We start from the raw sequence: 26,167 nt of genomic DNA on the forward strand, positions 1-26,167 counted from the left end.
AGCAGTAGGGCAGACTTTCAGTTGAAACACAGCAGTCAATAAACACAGCTTGAAAAAGGAACGCGCCAATAGTTTAATGAAATCCCACCTTCCCAATATATATATTGGGGACAAATATATTTGCACTTAAAGCACGTGAAAACAACTTTCAAATTATTTTACAGGTACAGAAAATAGTGTCTGCCTACAGAGAGCTTGGAAACAGGAGACACGTCAATGCTATCAACTCACGACGCTTACATCGATGTCAGCAACTCAATCTGTGTAATACACAGCCTATACACAGCGTCAATCTGGACTGCACCGACGACATAAACAGATGCCTCCTCTAATTTCATCAGCTCAGTCTTCTCACCAGGTTTGTCATTTTACCTCTGCAGACAGTACACAAATAGCAGGTGGGAGACAGCACTGTACCAGTCAAGGCTGTGTACAGAATATCAGAACAAAGCACTCAGCAGTTCATGATTCAGCACAAGGATCTGTAGTTTTCATACCAGAAGTCTCTCCCTTTTTTTGTCAGCTGTCTAATTCTTTGGTTATTTGGTTCGTCGTAAGCAAGGCTATCATTTCAGCATCGCTTCCCTGCATTAAAACTGATGCGGTAAGTTAGAATGCTATGCAGTAGTGAAATAATGACACTGAAAGAAAACTCCAGACATGCTGACCTCAAAATACATCATCGCCATTTTATACAAGAAAATTGTGCTTAGAACAAAACTAACAAGCTATGCAATACAAACAGCCATTCTAGGGAAGACTATAGAAGGACGCCAAGATGACCGGTGAGAGAGACGTTGCATTCCTATGATACATAAGTGAAAAGAGTGTCCTCTAACTTCTTCAGTCCTGCATGTAGATCTAAACAATCATCTGGGATGCTGGAGCAGATCTTGATGAATCGAGCTCACCATTCTTCGGAGATAGTGGTAACCAACAGGTACTTTAGAGAGGACAGCAGAAATTTCCTCGTGTCTGGAAAAGATGAAGTTACGTGTGTTTGAAAAAGATGTAGAACATTTTAATTTCCTGCCCCTCGCTTTGAAATACAAGTGATGTGCTTTGGTTCTTTCTGCTCAACTCACCCAATATTTCCAGTTCTTTTTTCAACAGTGAAAGGCAGTGAAGCACATGGGTAGCTGGATGATAAAGACAGTGTCAACTCAAACTTTGCAAGAGCAATGGAAGAGGAGAAGACGAGCTTCAGACTGTAAGAAATAGAAACAAAAACATCAGCACAAAATGTAGCAATGTACATCTCCTTTGTTCCATGAATTCAATCCTATTTCAATCAGGACAGATTTCCATCTAGAAAACTAGATTTCCGTGTAATTCATCTGTATAGGATAACATCCAGGAAGAACAGAGCAGAGTCTTTTTGCACATAAGGGTAAGACCATCACTGAGTACATAATGCCCAGAAAACATGCCTTGGGGTAGAATAGTAAATGAGAAGATGAAAGAAGACCTTTTGAATGCCATTGTCCCACAGTAAATCTTCCTGAGAACAAGCTGCCTGCACGCTTGTTTTATTAACTTAACTAAATGTAGCTTCTATGGGACTTTTGGCATGTAGCAGAAGAATGATCTTGCAAATGGTACTATAGAATTAGAGTAATGTAAGTAAACAGCATCAAGGCATGCAGACAAAAGTTAACCAGACGTTTCTTAGGTAAGAATGTGCATGAAGAATAAAAACCATTTCACCTTATCCCTTTACCTTGTTCCACATGGACATGAAACAAAACTGGGAATTAGTAGGAGAAAATGAAAGCTAAGGAAAATAAGTTTTAATATAAATGCTTTCATCCTTCAGGTTGGCCAAGCAGGACCTGCCCTTCATGAGCCCATGCTGGCTGGGCCCGATTCCCCCATTGTCCTGCACTTGCCACATAATCTTCCTCAAGACAATCTGCTCCATAACCTTCCTTGGCACCGAGGTCAGGCTCACAGGCCTGTAGTTCCCTGGGTCCTCCTTGCAACCTTCCCGTAGATGGGAGTCATGCTGGCAAGCCTTCAGTCTTCCAGGACCTCACCAGTCAACAAGGAGTGCTGATAGATGATGGAAAGCGGCTCCGCTGGCACCTCCACCAGTTCCCCTCAGCTCTCTCAGGTGAATCTCATCCAGCCCATGGACTTGTGGCAGCCCAGTTGGAGCAGTAGCTCTCTGACTGTTTCCTCTTGAATGATCAGGGGTTTTGTCTACTCCCCAGCTGAGATTACCAAGTCAGAGAGTGGAGTACCCTGAAGATAAGAGGTCTGATCTTTAAAGACAGAGGTAAAGAAGGCATTCAGAACCTCTGCCTTTTCTTTATCCTCAGTGGTCATACTCCCAGCCTCTTCCAGTAAAGAGTGGAGACTCTCTTTAGTCCTCCTGTTGATGTATTTGTAAAAGAGTTTTTTTGTTCCCTTTTACCCCAGCGGCCAGGTTGACTGCAAGCTGGGCTTTAGCCTTTCTGCTTTTCTCTCTATACACATCTTAACAACTTTTCTGTACTCTTTCTGAGTTGAGAGTTTCTGAGTTGAGAAGAGATTACATAAAATGGGGAAGTTGACTGAATGGAAGGGAAACTTCATTTCCAAGCTTTTGGCCAGCACAGTTCAATTGTATTAAAAAAAGTTGTCTTGTTAAAAAATAATTTCATGAAACAACATTTTCAAGAAAACCAACTTCACAGCTTTTGCTTCTGCCTATGTAGAGACCCTCTGTAATATGTGCGTAAGCTCCATCTAAAGTTACTCACTTTGTGTCAATGATATCTGTCCTGAGAAGATTGTATTTTCCACCCCATTTCTCCAGAAATTGAATCTCCTCTCCTAAGATCCTGCAACGACTCACCACCAAAGAGACATCGTGAAGCACCTATGGAAGAGATCAGAAAAGGATTTACGTTGAAACTAAAACCATCGTGTGACGCTTGAAAATGAAGTTTAAGCTGGAAAGCATTAAAAATACACAGCTATCTCACTCACTATCTCATTCTGTATACAATAAGGAAATTGCACAAGCATAAAAACAAATATACATCCTTCTTTGCCGTAAGTTTCTCCTCTTTAATTTTGCCACCAGAGTTGCACAAATATAGGTAACATTGGATTTGGCTTAGGAATTTAAACTGCTAATTCTCTTGAAAGCAGAATGGCATGCAGCTCAATTCCCTGATTTCTACTAGCAGGATTAAGGCTTTTAAGCCATCACTGAGATAGTCAAACATCAAGGCACCAAAGAAGGAAGAAACCTTCTTTTATGTCTCTTGACTTCTGGGGCAGGTACTTCTCCCTCTTTCTTGAGAACATTTATGAAGCAGATTTTGATTTGCATTAATCGAGTACTCATCAATATACTTTTATTCTCTCTATCAACCTGAGACAAACAAAGAGTCTATTTTTCTAGAGTCCTCTAGGCTTTCTGGACACTTTACCTGGGTCAAATATTGCTGCGTGGGACACTTTTCCTGCCAGCATCCCTGACTTTCAATGAACTGGAATATCAGTTTATGGACTAAACGAGAGGAGAGAGGAGCTTTTTCCTCTGTAACAAAAAAGGAAAGAAAAAAGTGTTTCAAGGAATCTTTTCAAAGCCATGTAGTAATGCACTAGCAGCTAAAACACAAATGTATAACATCCCCCCAATAAGAATATAATGCGGGCAGCTAATTTCAAGCTATGTGAAATATCTTACCATCCAAGAGAGATTCAAAGCTCAGACTAAGTACTTTTCTGGAAGGGTTTTCACCAAAAACATCACCATCTGAGAAGGAAAGGAAAAAACCCAAAGTAGTAACTATTTCTATACTTAGTTCTCTTAAGAAACAGACGCTTATTACACACATTTAGAAGTTTGTAGAGATCACTGATAAACCCGTTCAAATCCACTGTTTATCATTTCTTCTATCTTACATGGTACCTCTGTAGTTCATTTTTTATTTTAACAGAATTTTTATTACTGTAGAATCTCTAGGTTTTTGTTGTGTAACTATATAACCTATCAAGTTTATAAAACAGAAATCTGCCAGTTTTGCAAATTACCTTCTGGGGCTTCAAACCCTACTGTGAGTTCAATACAATCATGAAGAAAATTAAAGACTGCCTGTCGTTGACTCCATTCGCTAATCTCCCACTCAGTGAAGCTAAAAGGAATAAAACACAGACAGCTTAAGTTTCAACCAACCAATCAAAACAATTACCTAAAGGACAGAGAATTAAGAATGCTTGCTTGTATATACTGTATGAAAGTAATTTTTCACTTATTAACAAAGAGTAAGAATCTTTTGGGATCCAAAGCACAATACTATTCATTTCACACACACATTACTTTTGGGATGGGAGGAGAGCTGGATGTAGAAAGAGGTAATACAGAGTATCACTCTAAAGCCATTACAAGTTCACAGTTTTGTTGCTTATTATGGGCATCCAAAGATAAATCAAATAAAAAGGAAAACAACACAGATACATGTATATAGAAGTGCAAGGCTCCAGAACTAGCTGATAAAAACAAAAATAGAACACCTGAGAGTCTTTTATTTTTTTCCTTACTTGAATCTCTCCAGGAGTTCCTGGCAGTTCTTTCCTTCTTCCTTTAGATGCTTCATTTCAGCAAGTATTTGCTCATTCTCAGTCTCCAGATCTGACAGTTCTCTACAAAGACGAAGCAAAACATCTGATGTACTTGTGAAAAATAATACAAATCTCTAGGATCCTGAATGTAAATATTTTTAAGCTCCTTAGATCCCCTCTGACATCTTACCTTTGAAGTGCCTCTTCTTGAACTTTGAGGCTTCCCAATTCTAAGAGAAAAGGGAGGAATAAAAAGCTGTGAGATAAAAGAGCAGCGAAGACTGTCCTAACTTACCGTGCAGCTGCAAAAGATCTCAAACTAATAGCTGTTACTCCTACCTGCATGCAGATATTTGGTCAACAAAAGTTAGTTGTATTGAACAGTGCTGAACATGATAGCCAGCATACACTCTTCTGATCACACTGATCTAAGTCACATTTTGCCACAAGGAATAAAATTTGTTTCATACTTTAACATCTGTGTTATTTGCTATATCCAATGTGAAAAAGAATGTCATAATATTTGCATCAATGAGTTTCACTCTCTTCAGAACTTAAAAGTCGGTACCATTACCTTCTTCTAGTTTCCTTGATTCCGAGTCCTCTCCTTCCATTTCATCATCACTGCAGTCTGTTTCATATTCTTCCCATTCAGAATCTGTGGGAAAAAAAAGCATCAGAAGGTCTACACAGAACTCCCAGATTCAATATTTAGGATCCATTTTATCTGTCTGTGTTCTAGACACTTCAGTATTTAAAAAACAGCTGATAAAGAGGTGCAAAAAGCCAGGGAGAGAGAGGTGTCTACCAAAAACCTGAAGTAACAGAAAAGGAAAATAAAACTCCTTTTACTGCATTGCCTCAAAGCTGTTATCGTGCAATGTAATTTGTACTCAAGGCACTGAAAGACAATTCAGAAGGAAGACAATAAATGCAAATACAAATGTGACAACCCCAAGTACTGATTGCAGCTTATGTGAATGCAGCTGAACAAGTCTGCAGCTATTTTGCTGTGTGTACAGTACAGCTGTACTGTCATCACTAGTAGATTTAGTTACACACTTGTTTACATGTTCATATGCTACAATTATGATTCTTTATTTCAGCTAATTTTGGTGTATTTTCTAGTCTTCATATGATGTGTCAGCGATTGTCACAAGGCAGGTTTGCAGGCACAAGTGAAGGTGTTTAAGCCTAACAGATACTTGTAACACATGACATTTAAAATTCCAGGTGGCCACTGAACAGTCTTGAAAACAGCAATTTAAATAGCATCTCTACAGGGAAACAAACAAATATATATATAAGGGACCAAACAAGAAATCAACAAACCACTCCCTTGTTTTGAAACACATACCTGCTTCCAGATCTGCAAGACAACTTTCTGCCTCCTTAAGCAATTCATCCATGTTTGCAATTCTTGACTGGAGCTTTTCATATTGTTCCTAAAGTGGGAAAATCGTGTTCCTTTGCAATGTATTCTTACACAAGTCAATTACATTTTTAAGGAAACCAAATGCCTTCTGGGACCACCACTTAGATCTTTGCATGCTAACAGACTAATCAAAGAAGCTGATACAATCTGTCATTAGAACAAAGAGGAAGAATAATTGACAATAAGGCAGATGCCATGCTTAAGAAAGTACCAGAAACTTGACAGTGTATCTTCCCACCCACTTTCTTTTTTAAAAATGAAGGGATGAGATATGTAACTAAGTAAATTTCTAGATACCTATCTCAATGCACTGCTTCTGCATTTCCTTCTTAGTTACTAACATGGACATCACTATAGTAATAACGTTATTTCTGACAGCATTTCCTTTAGTACTCCCTGTTTTTCATTCCCATAGCTTTAACTGCCAAAAGACTTCGGCAGAAGGTCCCTAGAAGTGTAAGAAAATGTCACTGTCCTAAAGTACTTTACAAATGCTTATAGATAAAAGACAAACATGTTTAGTAGCCAGACTTATATTAGTTAGGGTCTCACATTCGACAGTCCCAGTTTATGCTAGTTCAAGCACCAATAAAATATGGTAGAAGTTCCTCTTTAAAACCTAAACCTCTAAAGCCTTGCAGCACATTACCTGCGCACTCTGCAGCAATTTCCTGTATAATGCCTCTTTCTCATTGTGAGCCAGGATTTTACTTTCCTTGATGAAATAGGATTTCATTTTGTTCAGTTCTGCTCCAAAGGCCTTCAGCTGCAATGAATAAAGAATATGGAAGGGTCAGTGAATGAGAATGTGAAACAAAGTCTTTTTCAATCTAATCTTTAGACTCGCCCCCTTGTCTGCTCCCACTCTCTGCAATATCCCATTTCTCTAGGAGCAGTACTTCATAAGTTTCAGATGAAATTGTGATTGTCCAGCATTAATTCAAGTACAATCTACTAATAAACGTAATGATTTCCTCAGCAAAGATCCAACACAATCTATCTTCTGAGAGGGAACAGCGCACAAAGCAGAAACACTGGATTTTAACAGCTCCAATAACTTAAGATTTACTTTCACACACATACAGACACACACACAAAAGAGCAATGTTATTAATTGTGTCAGATGGCTCTCATTTCAATTGTTCAAGACTTACTTAGAATACTTGCTCCCTTATTGTTAAAGAGGATAGCTGAAATGCTAACAGAAGTCCAGGCAGTGCCCAAACCACAAGAAATGGTAACAAAGTCGCCTGTTTCAACAGAACATAGCTACAGATTACATAGCTTACAACCTTTTCCCTGACAACTATTAAGCTAAAGGTGCAGAATGTACGAATTGCTTTTTTGTACCATGTTTTCAATCTATCGCCACTAGGTGGTATCGTCATTCTAAAGCCAGAATGTAGAGCTTTGCTTTCAAAAACCTTTCAAATTTGTAATTCTTAGTTATCAGTCTTAAGGCCTTTTATTGTTCCTGAGTACATTCTTCCTGAATCCAGTTAATATCCTAGCCTCTGTGATATCCTGTAACACAAATCTAATTATGAATTATGAAAAATACTGTCTTTCATCATTTTAACTTTATTTTCATTGACTATAGTCCTTTTTCTTGGCTTTAGAAGCAAGGAAAACAATCTCTTGATCTTCTTTCTTGATTCTGTCTGGAATACTCTTATAATGCTTGTTTTTTAAATGCAAATGTCTTTGGGGTGCCTTTTGTGCCCATTGTGCCCATTAGCATTCTCCTTTAAATCCCCCTCTCCTTCCCTCCTAATCTTTTGCTTTGGCATGTGACACCATTGTTGCACTCCATATGAGGTTTTATTTTTGTGTAATGGCCTATCTCCTATTCATTATAGGTCTTGCACCATCACACATACCTTTCCAAACTAAATAAACATTCAGGTTAATGAAATATTCTGCTCCTCCAATGAAACTACAGAGCCTCAACAGTAAGAGCAGTTCATTTTTTCCTTCCAAAATTGTGCTGCTTGCTTAGGCTCCTCTAAGTTTCTCTACTCTGAACTAACCTGTATTATCAACTTCAGTTTTTCTGTTTTATAGTAACATATTCACTCTAATCTATTTTAAATGGGCTCTGCAGCTTAACCCTTCTGACATTATTTATTTATTTCACTTCCTACAGTAATCTTTCATTCAGAAACTATTTTGCCTTCTGTCTTCTACCTACCATTACACAGTGACCAGCTATTTAAATACAGACTGAGCTTTCTTCATTATGTAAAGCACATTATCTCTTCATGCAATATTACCTCTTCATCAGAGCAGGTTCTCATTACTTCCCACAAACTCTTATTCACGTTCACCAGTGGTTGATCCTGGACACTTACATACTGTTTTAATCTGAAATAGAGAGGGAAAAAAAACAAACAAACAAAAACTGAAATTAAGGCTTATTGCAACCACACCAAGCAGATAAAGAAGCTGAAGGAATAGGAAATGATGCTATTGGGGCTGGGAAAAACCTTACTACTGACTTGAATTTTAACATAAATCTTGTTTTAACACAAACTGTAGATGGCATAAGGCATTAGACCAAAAAGCGACCTTTTTAGAAAGGAAATAAATTATGCTAACTGTATAACGAACACTGGAATGTTGGAACAACAGATCATAATTGGTTATGATTCTGCTTCCCATGTTTGATCACTTTCGGTACCACTCAAAACCTTTAACTCTTCTGATATGTAACTGAAACACTTCATTAGGAACAGAGGAAAATCAAGCTATAACTATATCCATTATCACAGCTCCTCCCCAAGAGGCTACCCTATACCACCTAATCAATTATCTGCCAGCATTAAATAGGTTAACTATCCTTTTTCTGTTTTTCCCTATATGTGATACATTAACTTTCCCTAGGCCATTCTGCATGGCAACAGCTGAGAAATAGAACTATTAATTTAACCTGTGGTTGAAAAAAATGCAGACATACTCATCTATCATCTGAGAAAGAGCCTGACAATCTTCTTCATAAATACGTATCTTGGGACGATAAACATATTGGCTGAGAATCAGGTCTTCCAGAGTAGGTGGAGCACTGACAGCACACTGGGAAAAAACGGGAACATAGTGAGGAGAGGGGAAAAAAAAAGAACAGAAGCATGCTTTTTAGAGACAGTATTTTCTCTGTTCATATGCAGAAACCAACAAAAGGACATAAATTTTCATTTTTTGCAGAACAGAAAATAAATCTAATGGAGGTAGCCTGACATACTTGATTTACTGGGGATTCACCATCTAATTACCTATATGCAGAAGCACATAAATAAGTGAGCTTAATTTCATCCCTTCAGAGTTATGCTTTTTTTTTTTCCCTTTTCCTTCCAAAATAGCAAAATAGGGTTTCTTATTTCCAGGAAGTTATCTAAATTTCTAATGTGGCTGGTCCTGCTGACTTATTACCCTGACAACATGACATCTTACAACAGTAAGCTTATACAGGAGCCAGTTGTCTGAAGAACTAAATCTGAAGTATTAGGAAGAATTTTACAAGAATTTTCACAAATATATCACTTACCATCTAAAGAATGTTAACAAACATCTTTCTCAGTGATGCAGACTCTGCTAAAGCTTTTCCACCGCCCCAGCACACCACTCATTGTGCCAGTAGAAACTGCAGTAAGCCCCAGGAAATGCAAATATTTCCCTAATTCCCTAACTAATTCCCTACATTTTCTATTAAATAAATGCCAATGCCATGTTACAAACTTTCTCTGCTCATAGAAACTTGTAAGGTTTTCCATTGCAGTACTGAAAATTAGGCAGCGCATCCACACAGTTTTATTAGATAATCATTTTAAGGAGTGGTACTTATTTTTCCTCTAATTTAAAAGTAAGCAAAATAAGGGAATGCCTTCTAGTCACTTTTGAAAGTAAAGAGCCAGAAGTCAAATCAGTGCAAATGTTCCAACTCTGAGTACTTTGTGATTTGCAGTACACACATATTGTAGTGTTCATGCAAAACGAAGAAGAGAACGCAAGAAATCCACTTCAGTAACTTTCTCATCAATTTGCACATCAAAGCTGACAGTCCCTATAAATTCCTCTACTGTACTGCAGGAAGTGGCCATAGAAGGGGAGAGCAAAAACTTGACTATATAAGAAGAAATCAGTCTTAATTGGAGCTGCTGGAAGAAACGTTGGAAAGCAAATGCACTAAAATTAAGCAGTTATTTCAGTTTGGACAGTTTTTCCCAGTGCTTTTCTTCCCCTTCCCTTCACCTTCCCCACAAGAGGTAAATGGTGGAGCTTATTTCCAGGTATAGAATAAAGCTCGATTGAAGAAAGGGCCTTACTGCAGTTATAATTGACAGAAGCAACCATTTGCTAAATGAACAAAGCCATGGTAGAGCTAAGGATAAATCAGGTTTCTCAGTTCTGTAATTAAAAGGCTTTTTGCACATATCTCATTATGCTTCCAGACATCATTTTGAATTTGGTGGACAATTGATATAGTAAGAAGATGAACTGAAGAAGTTAGACAGAGCTTCTAAGTCTTTCAAGTACGTCACTCTTTAAACAAGCTCAAAAGACAAGGATTAGCATATTTATCCAACCACAAATTAAGACATTTCATTTTGTGAAGGGACTGAAATCCATTCTGTTTTTCAAAACTGAGGGAAACAAAGCATCAATTAGCAGTGAAATAGCAAAGAGAGAATTGAAAGCATGTGGTGTCTAACACTGGTCAAGGTGGAACTGATTTCTGTCTGGAACCACTCAGAGGCCTTTAATATAGAGCACTTAGAAATAAAGACAAATATAATGTAAAGTTGGTTTCAAGAATATCAAAGGATGGATACTCACACTGGCTGGAATATGGCTCTGCCGTGGCTTCTGAATTGGAATATGAACTTCAAGCAGAGTAAAAAACTCCCCAACTGTGATGATACCACTCTGAAATTTCTGCAAAGTTAGGAAAACCATGCAGTTAAGTCTGTTCTTCAAGAAAAACTGCTTGCTGGTATATATATATGCACACAGGTATTTTTCCTGTTAGGAAAAGAAGCTGGCATCTCTCAGTTATATACATACCTCCCACAAATTATCTTCAGAAATGCTATCTATGAGAAGATGCGACTCCATTTGACTGCTTCGTTGAACTAGACAAAATAAAGAGAGAAATAACAATATGGCAGGGGTTAAAAATATTCTTACTGAAATATGAATCTTAGTTACTTGGCTCTAGAAGAAAAGTGACTTTTGAACTGTTCTCCTCATCTCAGTTTGCATGGCTTGGCCTTATAGTGAGAGTAAAAAAAGCATGTTGACAAGCTGGACAGGAAACTGCAAAGCAGGCATTCAACTCCTTTCCTAAATGAGGTATGTATTAAGGGTAGGGCTCTTTGGCTTTAATTAAGCCAAAAAGATATAAAAATAAGAGATAATTACTACAAAGGAAGTCTTACTTGTTAATTCTGTGTCAGCCTTAACAGAATCTAGAGAGCTGCTGCTGTTGGCATGAATACAGTCAGGGTTTTTAGCTGATAGATGAGGAGAATTTCCACTTTCAGCAACTTCTGCTTGACTTTCAGGTACAGTGCCATAAGTAACCTAGTATTAACATGTTTAAAAAAAAGAAAGGAAATCAGAAACGTTTTATGAAATAATGCAAGAGTAATTCAATCAGTAGTTTGTGTAGCCATTTCTCGAGATTCAGAATTGAACTATTTTTGGTATCTGCACATTTCACATTTGATCAGCATGAAAAACCAGCATATGAATACTCTGTTTCTTACCACAGCATATAAGAAGTGATGTTTCACAATTTTTCATTTGTTTCTCAACCACAGCAGTAGCCAGCACAGCACATTCTTGCAGTTTTCAGGGCTAAATAGTTTCTAATGATGATGCACAAACTAAATCTTAAGCTCAGATCGCCATTCCATATTTGCTCAGATTTTCTCAATCCAATAGCAACTTGTGCTGTCCATAAGACACCCAATTTAAAATAAAGATGCATATTCAGATGTTAAGTACTAGCTTTTGGTCTTACTCTATACATAAACAACAACTAGCAAATGGTTTAGTACAGATGATTAGAATACCTACTTAAGAAAGGCTTGATAGAATACTATGGAGTGATTAAAAATCGACATAGCCCTTACTGCTTGTCATGGATCAGGAAAACTGCACACATCAATCTCATCATTCTACTTCGGCAAAACAATGAGAAATACTGGGGAAGGCATAGAAAAATGACAGCAAACTGGTGCTAAAGAGCAACAAAAAGCCCTACTAACAGATCTATACACACCTGAACATACAAATAAAAGTGCTGTTAGTGTTAGGTGCATCTTGATAACGAGTGATCAGACTCACCTGCAAGTCTTGGGAGGTCTCACCAACAACGATTTCATCCACCTTGAGCTTCTTTAGATTTTGAAGATCCTCTTCAACACATTTCAAAGCTCTTTTTGCACTGTTGCAAGTTTTTGTCTCTTCAACTTGAATCTTTTCACTGTGGGGGATTTCTCTTTTGTTTTTGTTATTGCAAGCCTCTTCCACAAAATCAGAGCTTACAGAATCATTTGAATCCATTTCTTCTGGGCAGACAGGAAGAAATTCTTCTGCTATAAACTGAGAAGGGCTGAAGTTCTGCCTACTGAAGTTATCATAACCTGGAGCTTTCATGGTATTCAGATTTACTTCTGGAACTGGTGATTCTGCTTTGCTTGAAGATTTTGCATTTATGTCTTGCACACTAGAAATAGGAGGATTTCTTCTGTTCGGTAGTTTAGGCTGAAAGATACCTAGAGGGACATTTCTTCCTTGGTATTTGCCCTTAAGTGCTATTCCTAAGTTTGCATCTATGGGAGCAGCTCCAGATTCAAGACATGTATTCTCCTGCTCTTTATCATAACATAACCCTTGTTCATTTATGCTATTTCTTCCTAACCTCAAGGTATTCTCTGGTTGAGTTGGTAACTTCAGCAAGTGGTCAGAAAGAACAGTTTCAGAAACAACTAAGGATTTCCTTCTAATATTTTCCAGCTTTGAACAAATATTTAAAATACCTGATAATTTAGGCTCAAGTTCTATTGGATTTCTCAGACTGTCACTGACTGAAAGTTGCTTAGTTTGTTCAGAGTTTGTTTGGAATTCTGTTGCCTCTCCTTCAGCTGACAGCACATCTTCTTCCAATTCCTGGTTAGAAACTGGAGCAACACCTGCTCTATCCATAGCCAAATCTGTAGCTAGATCTTCATGCCTAGATGAATCATCTGTCAGTACTTGATTTCTCTGAGTACTAAGTGCATCTGGAGGACCCTTCAAAGAATCTGAGTGCTGAGCAGGAACAAAAACACGGGGTATCACAACTCCACTTTCTTCATTGCAGTCCAAGGGGTCATTACCTGGCAGCTTGAAAGATACTCTCCTTGATTTCATTGCTCCTGGATGTAAAAGATCCTGCTTATTGTTTACAGGATTTGGATTTTCTGTGGAAGGAAGTAATACCTGGACATCCAAAGCATCTTTTGGAATTGAGAAAGAATAAGTAGAATCTGGTATTGTGCCACCGTGGGCTTTGATATGTCCTTCCTCAGCAGGCAATGCTGAGGCTGATGAAGCAGAAGGAATTGAGGGCTTACTATTACATTTTTTATGATCCTCACCATTCAGGTCTTTTATTTGTAGAGAATCAGCTTCATCTCTGCAGGAGGACGATGGTGCACTACGCAAGTCTGGTTGTTGAGTGCTTTTATGTAACGCTTCTTGATTTTCAGATCCTTCAGTATTGTTATTAACAGCAATAGTATGTAATGAAGTTATTTCCATATCACCTTGGTTGTGGCAAAATACAATGGTCTTATCAGCAGGAACTGCAGAAATAGCTGGAGTCGACCTTCCATTCCAGACACAGATCTTACCACTTAATACATCATGAGTTTCAGTGATGTCCATATTCTCAGCCAAAGGAAATACGACTGTTTTGCTACCTGAAAGTGCCTCCTGTACAATCTGCGTGGGTAGATTTAATCTATCCTCACATAAATCCCTTTCAACACTTCCATCAACAGAGCAATACTCAGTTATTTTCATGTCAGCCTGGTCACTTGCAAACATAATTGAGGAAGTTAAAGGAACGGATTGATTGGGTTGCCTATCTTGCTGAAAATTTTCTCTTAAAGATACAGTGTGGGCTTTAGTGATTTCCATACCATCCATAGCAAACATAGTAGCTTCTCTATCTGAAGGAGCTTCCTGTCCAACAATTTTATCCGAGATCAACGCATCATCACATGGAACTTTTACAGTTTTATTGGCAGAGCAAGACTTAATACCTGTGTCAGCCTGGTTACTTGTGAATGTAACAGCTGTAACAGGACTAGGTGAAGATGGAGAAGGAAACCCTACCTCATTTTGTGAGACAGTTTCACAGTTAATTGCTGCTTTAAGTCCCTCTGTGATGCTCATGTCATTATTCTCACTCAGTGAAAATAGAACAGTCTTTTCCCCTATTGTTCCCTTCAAGCTTTTCCTTCCAGCTCTGTTAGTTCTGCAAAGCATCCCTTGAGAGACAGCCTTTTCCAGAGAATTATCAGTTGTAACAGAATCAAGCCTACTTATTTCCATGTCATCATTTTTTGTAAAAACAGAAGTTTTATCTTCAGAAACGAAGGACATGTCATTGTTCAAAATTTTAGGCTGCAAAATTGTTTTGTTGTCTGCTGTTGTCGTATGATTTCCAGTGATGCTCATATTAGCACCTTCTGAAAAGATGATAGTTTTCTCATCTGCAGAAAGCAAATGCTTTTTTCCAGTCATGGTTAACGTTTCCTCATCAGATACCAAGGAGTACATATTACAACCAGGCTGTCCCCCATTGTTTGTCATCATTACCTCTTTTTTTAAGAATGTTTTACTTTTATCTTCAATATGTCCCGGTGCTGCTTTTCTTCCTGAGAAAATAGTACAGACGTTTTGACCAGGAGCAACTACCGCACAGTTTTCAGTCAAGTCCATGTTTTCACCAGAGGGAAATACAACTGACTTTTCTAAAAAGGAAGGCAACTGGAAACTTCCCTTAAGTTGTTTAGAATTACTGGCTAGTGACCTCTCTTCAACACCCCCTGCATGTTCTATACCAGAATTATCAGAAAACTGGAAGTTCTGGTTTTGCAGCTGTCTGACTTTAACATTATTTTTAACGTGAGTATTCTCATTTTCTTGTACTATATTAATAGGAGCAACAACCGAAGAATGAGCTTTGGTTATGTGCACGTTTTCATCATCTGAAAACATGTCTCTTTTGTCATTCGTGCAGGAAACTGAAGAATTCAGAAGTTTATTTCCCAAAGGCTGGGATATATGTACTTTTTCACTTTGCAATGATGTGAATGCACATTTGTCAGTGACAGTATTTTCAGAGATTTCCTTCTTTTGCTCCTGGACTGAGTACATGCTCTTTGCACAGGAACTCAGACTACTAGCCTGGAAGTCTGTTTTGCCAAGATTCTTATTGACTGTTGACACCTCAGCGCCTCTAGCATTCATTTCTATAGCCTGGCTTCGTCTAATACTGATGTCAGCACCAATTGCCTCAAGATTTTCCTTGTCCCTATCCAAAGAACAGGCAGCATCACTAATGTTATTGTTCTGGTTCTTACTTGGAATTATTTTACAATGCATTTGTTTTACTTCTGTGGTTATCCCAATGCTTTGATCACCACTGACAACTGACTGACATTTAGTTATTTCCATTTTTTCCTGCTCTCTTGAATTGGAAGATACAGACCTACTATCAAGAAAATGTGGTTTGCTGGTGACAGAGTTGGACATTCCAGGAAAAAAATCATTTTCAATATTCCCTCTGTAACCCTTGCCAACACCACTTTTAGTCAAGTCCATATCTGATCCTGAAAATATTGCAGTTTTCACACCTGGTAATGAAACAAGTAGGGAGTTTGCTAGTCTGTCCTGAAGACTACCCTTAGAGGAGCCAGTAGACACTGAATTTGTACATGAATTGAAGCCAGAGTTCAATGAAGCAGGACTGTGATCTTGGGTTACTCTTTCACTTTGTCCATCTGAGCCTGAAGATAGTTCACGTGCACTATTCTTATGTGACAGAGAAGTTCTATCATCTAAAGACAGACTTCTTGTGTTGTCATTATTTACTGGAGGTCTTTCTACTAGCAACGAATTTCTGTTAACTGTTTTTTCAGAAGCTTTATGACACGAATTGTTCATTCCTTTGTTACTTGCATTATAGAGTACATCTCTGTAATTCCCAGTAATTTCCAAGTCATCGCACTGAGAAAAAACAGCAGTTTTATCATCTCGGAAGACAGTGTCAGAAGAAACAGATCCTGGGATAGAAGACAATGTTCTGGTCTCCTGCTTAAAAGCCCGCACTGCTGTAGTATCTACTGTGTCTTCAACATTTACCATTTTTTTGCTTGTACAAAGTTGAGGGTCTTGATTTATGATTAATTGCAGGTGAGATGTTCTCTTCACAGTAGAGTAGTTCACTAGCTCCATGGATGAAAAGTTTTGATTCCCTACATTGGCAGAGGGAAAATGAATTTTTACAGTGTGATTAGTTGTCATATCCATTCCATCATCTGCAAACGCCCGAGTAACATCTGCAGATGGCAACTGCTCTGCTGGAACCTCACCAAAACCAGAATGCATATTTTGAATATCAGATGCGTGGCATTTTGTTATTTCCATTCCACCATCTTGCTCTCTAAAAATTTTTGTTACATTGCAGGTGGCCAGTTGTTTATGGGAATGTTCCACTGAGGATCGTGCCATGTTTTCTGAAACTTGTGAAGGGAAAAGGTTCTCTTTTTCAGGTCCTTCAATAGGATCAAGTGTTTTTTCATTTGATTCCAAGTTCATCAAAAATTCATTGAAATTTATTTTCTTTCCTGTAGTAGCATCTTTCTTCTGTTCAAAAGATGGGCAAAAATGGTCTGCAGTATCAAAGGAAAAATGAAAATCTTTGCTTTTTTCTGCCTTTCCATTGATAGAGTTTAACTCAGCCAAAAATGACGCAATATCTACTTTCTCCGTTTTGTCAGTTTCATTCTTTATCTGGTTACGTGCAATCACTGCAGTGTGACTAGCTGTCATATCCATTTCATTTTCATCTGCGAAGATGATAGTTGTATCAGGCCTATCTTTTCTTGGAATAGCACTGTCCACATCTTGGCACTGAAAAAAGACAATAAATGACAGCTACTGGCACTTGCAACAAATGACACAAGATCTTACTCTATTTAAAACAAAAATAAACTAATACAGTTTTAAGACTAGGGTTCTGTCTTTACATTTTTTTGTTTTGTTTTGTCTTGTGTTCTTGTTTTTTAAATAAAAAGAGATTTTAGTCCTTCTCAACAAGTAATAACATGCAAGAAAAGCAGGACAACTTCACTATATATTATTAGTGCCCATATTTTAGATATTTTTACATATGTTTAAATGGCATATCTTGAAACAATGCATCTCAGCTTTCTTTTGAACAAAAATTCATGTTTAGACGCATGAAATCCTTGTAAGCATGGAGCTGAGCCTTTTGAATCAGTATTTTCTATCACTCTGCAATGTGGTTTCTGTTCTTTTTCACACGATCAGCGGCAAATAAAATCCCCGCCCAGTTTATCACAGACATTTCCCAGAGCAGCAGCACCAAGTTGTCACATCTTTTTTTTTGACTAAGATTTTAGTCTCCTTCATAGAAAGGATTTACAGTTTTATAAGCTGTGGACAAAAATTGGCCAGTAGCAAGACTATGTGTTCCATCAAACATAATGGATACATACATACATATATATATATTAAGAACAACTTCATATTTATTTAAAATTACTTATTTTATAAAAGCAAGAAATAAAATATAATAGAGAAAGCACAACCATATACATTACCAAAGTATGACCTTTGTAGGCGCATGGTACATATCTTTTAATCAAAACTAGACTTTAACCAATTTTTTAATTTTCTTAAAGCATTCTTGCACAAGATAACTTTATTTAAATTTCAATTAAGCATGAAAGTCAGAAAGCAACGTACTAAGGGAAACTGTTCAATAGCGCCATGACATCAACACAGATGTATAAAACAGTGCCTCCGAATGTCTTAGCTAGTCGTTTTCTGTTTTATCACTTGAGACAGCTGAAGTATTTCAGTTATCTTTTTGTGTCACCCACTGCAATTTTTCTAAAGGTTTTTAACAGTGGGAAAAGACAGTGTGCTTGCGTATATCCATTCTACTCACAGGAGAAAAGTTATGTAAGCAGAGAGAAATATATGAAAAAATATTTATAACCAGACATATCTGAAACGTAAGCTCCTCTACATATGATCTCCAGAGATCATTGAGTCTGACCCATCTGCCAAAGCAGGTTCCCGACACCAGGTCACACAGGTGAATTCTATGTGAATTCAAGGATTTATTTTTTTAGACAGCTGTGGTGCATCTTTTACCTTAACTACACAAATTATTAGAATATACTTTGTACACTAATATTTTCAGCACTGAAGAAATAAAATTCCCATACCTCAGTCTGCTGCGCCAATGACTGGATAGGGGCATGAAGCAAAGTGTTCATTCCTGTTAAAAGAAAAAGCAAATACTGTATTTGCTGATCTATTTTATTATTTTAATCAGCTGAACTGAAGATCCATTCACTCATTATACAAGCATCACTTTGCGAGTGAGTGCAATTAAAGCAATTACAACCTGAGAAATATTTTCATTACTGCTTTGAAAATGTAGTATGTCTATCCTTACTTCCAAAACACCATGCTTGTAAACAGCCTTATGGGGCAAAGCCCTACAAAGCAATAGGGATCTACAACAGGGAGACTGTTCAAGACATTAAAATTATTCTACCAGCAATTAATCAATAGCCTGGAATAAAAATAGCCATTTTCTTATTGAACTTATTTTTAAACTCACCAGTAATCTCACACGGAGCAGCTTCAGGTTCTTCATTTCTACAAAAGGTGATTTAAGTAAACAGTGTGTTAAAAACTTGTAAAACAGGTGGTTTCAACAACATACTTAAAAGGCAGAGAATTATGTCACATAGCTCACACACGACTGGGCAGCAGATATCAGACATTACAAATATGCTTTCAACGTATTCTGAGTTACAGTGCTACTCCTCCATGAGATTCTTATTTCCTAGCATGCCACAAGCTATCATACAGTTGGCATTTTAATTCCAATTCCTCAGTGACAAGCAAAAAGGAAAAAATAAAAAGAGACAAGATTAATACTTCATATTTAACTCAGACTTTCCACTTTAAGTCATCCCTTTCTCTTTGAAAATGGGAAATTGTGTCCCTAAAGCCTGAAATCATTTCTCCATAAAACCAAAAGCCAGGCACAACAACAAACCTGTTGACTTTTTGTCTAACATTTAATACCTTCTGCTCTTTAGTGTTTTCTTGACTGTTATGTCAAGACCAAGAAGCCTAAGCTGGAATATTTATCTTTATTTACACACACATTCACGTATGTAACTGTATTGCTTTGAAAGCTTTAAAAGCATTTGTTAACTACAAGCAATCTGTTTCCTTGCTGCAGGTTTTAAACAAGAAATTTTCCTTCATGCACAGTCTAAATGCATTATTAACTCAATATAAAAAAAAATCTCATTTGAAATCTCATGATTTTATTTTACCTAGACAATAACTTCTGTATCAGACAACTATCCATCTTTGAGTGAAGAATTTACAGTAATAAATATCCAAAAAGATGTCTATGAAATGTGGACTCCAATAGGTCACTCCTGAAAGATATTCCCAAGCAGCTGACCTTGGAAAGAAGTAGTTTCAAGATGCAACTCAGATTTTCAGAAATCTCTATGTGAAAGGCCAAAACAGCCACATCCTTCTTATATAACTTCTTTAACCAGACAAAAGCACTGAGCAATTTTATATCTAAATAAGCACGCTGCATTTGTCTGTTTCTTTGAGGATTAACGTTCTGATGGTTACATGCCATATGAAAAGATGTATTCAGAGATGGAGCTCTAGAATTGTGGGGAACATTCTTTCCCCAGACTTACTGATTAAGCAGGACACGACTCTCAGTTTCTTCTGCTAAAAATATGAAAATTAAACATATTAGAGGGAGAAATGGGATCAAAACATTGAGAGATAAACGTAAACTTAATAGAATGTTCTGAAATTCTCACCCTTGATGTTCCTTTTTATCATGGCAAAAACCCGAGGAAGAAAAGTACTTGAAAATGCATTAGCTTTTCAGATTTTGCTAGGTAATCTTTGACAGAGTGAATATGACATTCTTCACAGCCTTCTTCTAATCTGAATCACCAGAGGAGAATTTGCTCTAGCTGCCTGCAGTCTAAAAATAAAGCAATTCCTTCTCTGAGATAAGGAATCCAACAATGCTAGTTATCAATGGGTTTTTAACCGGTTCATTATGAACAGCTGACCATATTGTTCCCTATCTGTGACTGACATGCCTGACTTCCTAAATTCTGGCTGTAATCTTGTTGCTAAGTCTGGGAAATCCATCAGAAGAGAAAGGAGTTTTACCTTCATTTTCTCTTTCTGCTGCATTGTTCTTGAGATCTCGATGGAAGACCCTGCAACTAACAACAAAAAACAGGTTTTGAAAACACAAGACCACCAGTTTTGAAGCATAGGGGGAAAAAAAAGGTTTTTTTGTTGTTGTTATTTTTTAAATCAGCTCTAATTTCAGTCTTTTCCCACATGGTACGTTCTCAAATCAAAACAGAAGCTGACTGAATCCAGCCATGCTTTCCATAAGGTTAATGAAAAATAGAATTTCCTAATTATATGAAATTCAGGCAGCCTTTTTTTTTTTTTTCTATCTAGGAAGAAAAAATGAGTAATTGCTCTCATAAGACTCAATATCAACTCAGTAAAAAAAACAGTCATTAATTTTCTGTACTGAATGCCCACAAAGGTATGCAAACAGCAATCTTAGGCAGTGGCAGATTACAGTCTTTAGCCTTATACTTAAATGAAGGATGTAGATCTGCATCCTTCCAATCAAACTTACTTTATGGTGTTGGCAAAGCTGACACGTCGAGAGCTTTTCCTACGTTTTTCTGGGTTAAGATCCTGACAATAAAGAACACAGTGGTTTGATTATATAGAACAATTCTTATACCACAAGTCAGAATAAGTACAGATTCTCAACAACCTGAAAATAAAAAAGCAAACCAAGTACTCTTAACACGAACATGTCCAACTCATGACCTACACGTGGCCAGCCTTCTGCCCCCACGCTATGAAGGAAACAGCTCACCAGTGCCTCCCCTGGCATGCACCCATCACCAAACCAATCCTCTGTGTGATGGTGAACCTGAAGGCAAAAGGTCAGCGCACTAGGACAAACAGCCACACACCAAGATGGTTAAATATAGCTGCGTCAATTTATTGCCCGAAAAGTCATACTTTTACAGCAGACAGACAAGGGCGTTTGAAAATCACACACACTAATGGAAGGAAAGCTACTGCAATAACAACCCTAAAACCCCCCTTCAAAGCCACAAGCCATTCATTCTTTTCTTAGAGGTGTCCTTGGTTCTCATGCTGTTTATCCTGCTCTGCATCTGCTGCTCTGTGAAGTCCTTATCTTGATCCATGGCTGCTGCCCTGTAAAATTCTTCTTATATTACAACATCTGTGTGCTATTAAAACTATGCTGACTGAAACCAGGCCATGGGAAGGGCAGTGCTGCACAGCACTGACTCAAGAGATAGCAAATAATTGTATTTTGATACATTGGCTAAACACCTTAAAAGAAGCAGGACCCTTTTTGCTTACTGCTCAGTTAGACACGAGGAGCAGAATATCAGTTACAAAGCTTTCTGCTTGGAATATGTGAACTATGGAAAAAATGTGTTGTTGTTTAGCACGAGATTTGCAGGATTTATTTTGTTTTCTGTCCCAAGAACTGAAGAACTACAGCAGGGGTCTCAAGAGACCTCACCTCACTGACTTTACCAGTTACTGTTCTAACAGATCAAACTTCAGATCAAGAGGATTATAGCAGAAGCAAGTTCTATCTATTAATTTCTGGTTATTTTACTCCACTTTGATGTAAAAGAAAAGAAAACAGAATGGATTTATTGAATTGGATTTATTGGATGATTAGAGGGCTGGAGCACCTCTCCTACAAGGAAAGGTTGAGGAAACTGGGCTTGTTTAGCTTAGAGAAGAAAAGGCTCTGGGGAGACCTCATTGTGGTCCTCTGGTACTTGAAGGGAGCATTTAAACAGGAGGGAGAATGCCTGTTTATGAAGGTGGACAGTGACAGGACAAGGGGGAATGGTTTAAAACTAAGACAGGGGAGGTTTAGGTTAGAGATTAGGAGAAAGTTTTTCACACAGAGGGTGGTGGCACACTGGAACAGGTTGCCCAAGGAGGTCATAGATGCCCAGTCCCTGGAGGCATTCCAGGCCAGGCTGGATGTGGCTCTGGGCAGCCTGGTCTAGTGGTTGGTGGCCCTACATATGGCAGGAGGTTGAAACTAGATGATCATTATGGTCCTTTTCAACCCAGGCCATTCTATGATTCTATTGTAATACTTATTACTCCTATCATTACTCTCCACAGCAGTTATTGCAGGACGTTTTACATCTACGTCATTCTAGTGAAAGTTTAATCAAGAATGAATTGAGGAGCAAACCGAAGATCTTAACATCAGCAAAAGAGTACTGAATAGATTTACCTGAGTGAGTTCATTCCCATTTCCCAGATCATCAAGAGGATGTCGTGGAGTCTTTAATATCTAAAAGGAGGTATAGTGGTTGAGAAAATTAGCCCTTGCTACTACAAAAAGATGAAGCAACAAGTAAATGAGAGGTTTAATCACAGACAGTGTACAAGCAGTTCAAGACTTACATGCAATCAAACTACCTTGAGTTACCCTACACAGCCTACAATTCATTCCTGTATTGGGCATTTGTACCAGACTCTGACCCTGCTTCTCACCATAGCACTACAGACAGGAATTCAGTTGGAGATATACCTCTTTCTGAGACTGCAGGAAGAGTCATAAGCTATGAACATCCTGCTAGGCACTTTGTATAAGATGAAGAGACCGCCTGGTGAAAGAATTTACAGGGCAGAGGTCTCAGGAGACACAAGTTAATAATGGAAAAACAAGAGAGATAAAGGCATGGTGTTGGACCTTATGCTGTAAAATCAGTGCAGCGGAACTTTTACAGAAGAAACAATGTACATAGATAAGTCTTACTGAAGCATGCAGCCCATTTATTCTGTTTTAAAATATTCAACAGTTAATGCTTCACATCTTTGAGAATTAATTTGGAAATAAAACAATCCTAAGTAAATAAACTTCAAATAAGCACATAAACCTCCAACTGTAATTAAGATTTAGAAAGGGAATTCAGCCATAAGAAAGATGTATATAATAAAAGACTCAGAAAAACAGTGGATGTATAGTTGAACAAAGAACTTGTAACACTCTCAATCCATAAGCACAGACATAGTTCACACCGTTTTCATTTCCGAACATTTTATTTAAGTATTTATTTATTTTGAGAAGAGAGTGAGTGAACTGTCCTAAATATTAAATACATTCTCTTCCACTCAGAAAATTACCAGGTAAATCCATGGTTTCACCTGCAAATCTTTCTGTGGAAACTGCATGACCTCCTGTCACGTTGCTCATGTCAACAGTAACGTATCCAGCTGCTGAATGAACTGCTGCATCAGGAGGCTACACCAACTGATTATTTGGGTGTAGGGTATTTCTATGAACAACAGCATCACTTTCAATCACTTATCTAATAGGGTCTTTCTTAGCTTTTGGTATGCTTTTCCTTCAGGCTGTGATGAGAAAACCCATTTCTCTTTACAGCTTCCCTTTCTTCACTCACTCACTCACTTTAAGAACGCCCTAAGTTACTCACAGAGGACAGCCGTTTTCTTCTGATGTGTTCTGTGTTATCACTGGAGGGAGAAAAAGAGAAACAGATATTAGTGCATAAACTAGACCAAGATGTATTTCTCGAACAGTGCTGCCAAAATTCTAAGTTAATAATTCAAATTCTTCTTTATTTTTACAAGTGCAATATTACACAAAGAAGCTCACTTGGAACAGATCGTTTCAGCACTAGGTCCCAGAAATAAGCTTTGTAAAGCTCAGCATATTCTGCTCCAGTTCCTACGGTCATTCTCCAGACAATCCACTACTATAAAATTTCCTCAAGCTTCTCTACACCTGATCAAATAAACTTGCACTTTTTCATGATGGACAGCTTTTCATTCATGAAATGCCGAAGTATGCTTCAAGAAGCATTTCCCATCTAAAAGATCATAGTTAAATGACAATAAGATCCTTATGAAGTTTCAACTTACTTCTCCACGTTAGAGTCCATTTTGTCCATTTCTGCAGGAAGTATTTCTCCTATTTCACTGTACTGAAATGAACAAATATTAATGAATGACAGAAAGAATGTTACACACAGCCACAACTAGATGCTAGCTTCAGTAAGTTGGTATAATTTTTTCTCTTTCTTTAGTCGCAGGAATTCACTGATGTTTCATAAGTCCCTCAAGTCTATATTTTCTATTACATATGATTTTATAAATCAACTGTGCCAACAGTTTGAGTTTTACTGTCCAGGCATCCTTCCATTTAAAATTAAGATTCTGGTAATAGCTAGTAAATACTACCAAGGATTCTACAATACAAAGTTTGCCCTGATATGCACTACAATGCTTCACCCACTACTGCCTCTCCTCCACCTTCCTGCAATACAAGACATAGTACCTCATAACCTCAGACTGTCTTCACAGCAGAGGTGCTGCAGCCCTCTGATCATCTCTGTGGCCCTCCTCTGGACACTCTCTAGCCGATCTACATCCCTCCTGCACCGAATGACCCAGACCTGGACTCCAGATGGGGCCTCTTGAGGGCAGACTAAGTAGGACAGTCACCTCCCTGTCCTTACTGGCCTGCTCCAGCTTTCAGTGCCTCCAGAGATGGAGACTCCACCACTCTTCTGTTTCACCTTCACTACATTTTTTCCTCTCACTCGAGTGAAATTTCTGGTAGCCCAGTTTGTGCCCACTGCCCTTTGTCCCTTCATAGCTAAGAGAAGCCTGGCTCCTTTAAACTCTCCAATCGGGTATTTATAAATATTGGTAAATTCTCCCCAAAAGCAACACCCTTTGATTTTCCCACCAAAACAGTCACCTCTGCATCGGCACCATTTACACCACAAACCAACAACTCTCATTCCCAAAGCCAAAACTAAGCTTCACCTAAGAAAAAAGAAAGCCCTAGATTTTGTATCTTAAATAAGACCCACAGAAAGGCCCCGCATAGTGACATTTGACTGGTGCACTGAAAGCAGCTCTGAGGCCTATGATCCAGGTGGGCATCCCACAGGACCCCCATTTGCTTTTCTCCTCCCTCTGCCACTGAGGAGATGGTTGACAACCCTGAATAGTAGATGAAAAGGGAACGCTTTGCTACGGAAAGGGAAAAGGGACCTCACTAAGGCAAAGGGTAGTTACAGATAAATAGTCGAGGAAGATGATGAGCCTTCATCCCGCGACCACCCCCGCAACTCACTACGCACACGCAAGGCGGGTGGGACTGCTTTACACCCCACCCATCGAGCGGCTTTAGGGAGGCTCCCTGTGTCTCCAGGCCGCTCCAACTCCGAGCGCGCCCAAATCTCCTCATCCTCTTCCACCCCACCCCACGCAGCCCCGATCTCTCCCCGGCTTACTTCACGCCTTTCTCCCCCGCTGCTCGGCCGCTCTCAGCCTCTCTGTGCCGCTGACCCCCGGCCCTTCAGCACCCATCAGGCCGAGCCGCCGCTGCCCGCCTCACGATTCAAACCCAAACACCGCGCCTGCGCGCCGCGCCAAACAAACCGCCGTACAGGCGACGGCGCCGTCCATCATGGCGCCCCCCCCAGCGTTCCGTACAACATGGCGGCCTCCGTGCCGTCAGCCCCGCTGCCTGCTATTTCGCTGTTAGCCTTCACCGGCGCCCACCTCACTCGGAGCGGTGAGGCTGGAGACTCGGCATCACCCAGGCGGGACGAAGCCGCTGTGTTTTGAACGCTCACCTCACTCTGCGTTCTTCCCACGGAAGGCCGGCGGGCGCCATCTCGCAGAGCGGGGTGAGCGGGAAGCGATGGCGGGAGCCAT

The 26,167-nt window shown here is 38.7% G+C and overlaps 1 protein-coding gene across 2 annotated transcripts; it reads right to left on the bottom strand.

The window, feature by feature from the left end:
- Positions 1 to 49: 49 nt before the first annotated feature.
- KNL1 (kinetochore scaffold 1) lies at positions 50 to 26,149 on the bottom strand. Of its 2 annotated transcripts, none has more exons than XM_072338990.1 (26): positions 26,086 to 26,149; positions 24,359 to 24,420; positions 23,911 to 23,950; positions 22,704 to 22,763; positions 21,027 to 21,088; positions 20,537 to 20,592; positions 20,044 to 20,077; positions 18,927 to 18,964; positions 18,526 to 18,578; positions 12,338 to 17,179; positions 11,425 to 11,569; positions 11,051 to 11,118; positions 10,823 to 10,921; positions 8,949 to 9,064; positions 8,266 to 8,356; positions 6,642 to 6,758; positions 5,915 to 6,002; positions 5,132 to 5,215; positions 4,748 to 4,787; positions 4,537 to 4,638; positions 4,030 to 4,130; positions 3,683 to 3,751; positions 3,423 to 3,532; positions 2,745 to 2,863; positions 1,086 to 1,208; positions 50 to 975 (listed from the first exon to the last, which is right to left on the bottom strand). In XM_072338990.1, exons 2-26 carry the CDS (start codon positions 24,385 to 24,387, stop codon positions 870 to 872), a joined length of 6,792 nt encoding a protein of 2,263 aa, XP_072195091.1. In that variant the 5' UTR covers positions 24,388 to 24,420; positions 26,086 to 26,149; the 3' UTR covers positions 50 to 869. The 2 variants fall into 2 exon arrangements, with proteins under 2 accessions (XP_072195091.1, XP_072195092.1); XM_072338991.1 differs by lacking the exon at positions 26,086 to 26,149 and adding an exon at positions 25,741 to 25,877.
- Positions 26,150 to 26,167: the final 18 nt, after the last annotated feature.

This window comes from Excalfactoria chinensis, chromosome 5, assembly GCF_039878825.1.
Source record: "Excalfactoria chinensis isolate bCotChi1 chromosome 5, bCotChi1.hap2, whole genome shotgun sequence".
Lineage (NCBI taxonomy): Eukaryota > Metazoa > Chordata > Aves > Galliformes > Phasianidae > Excalfactoria > Excalfactoria chinensis.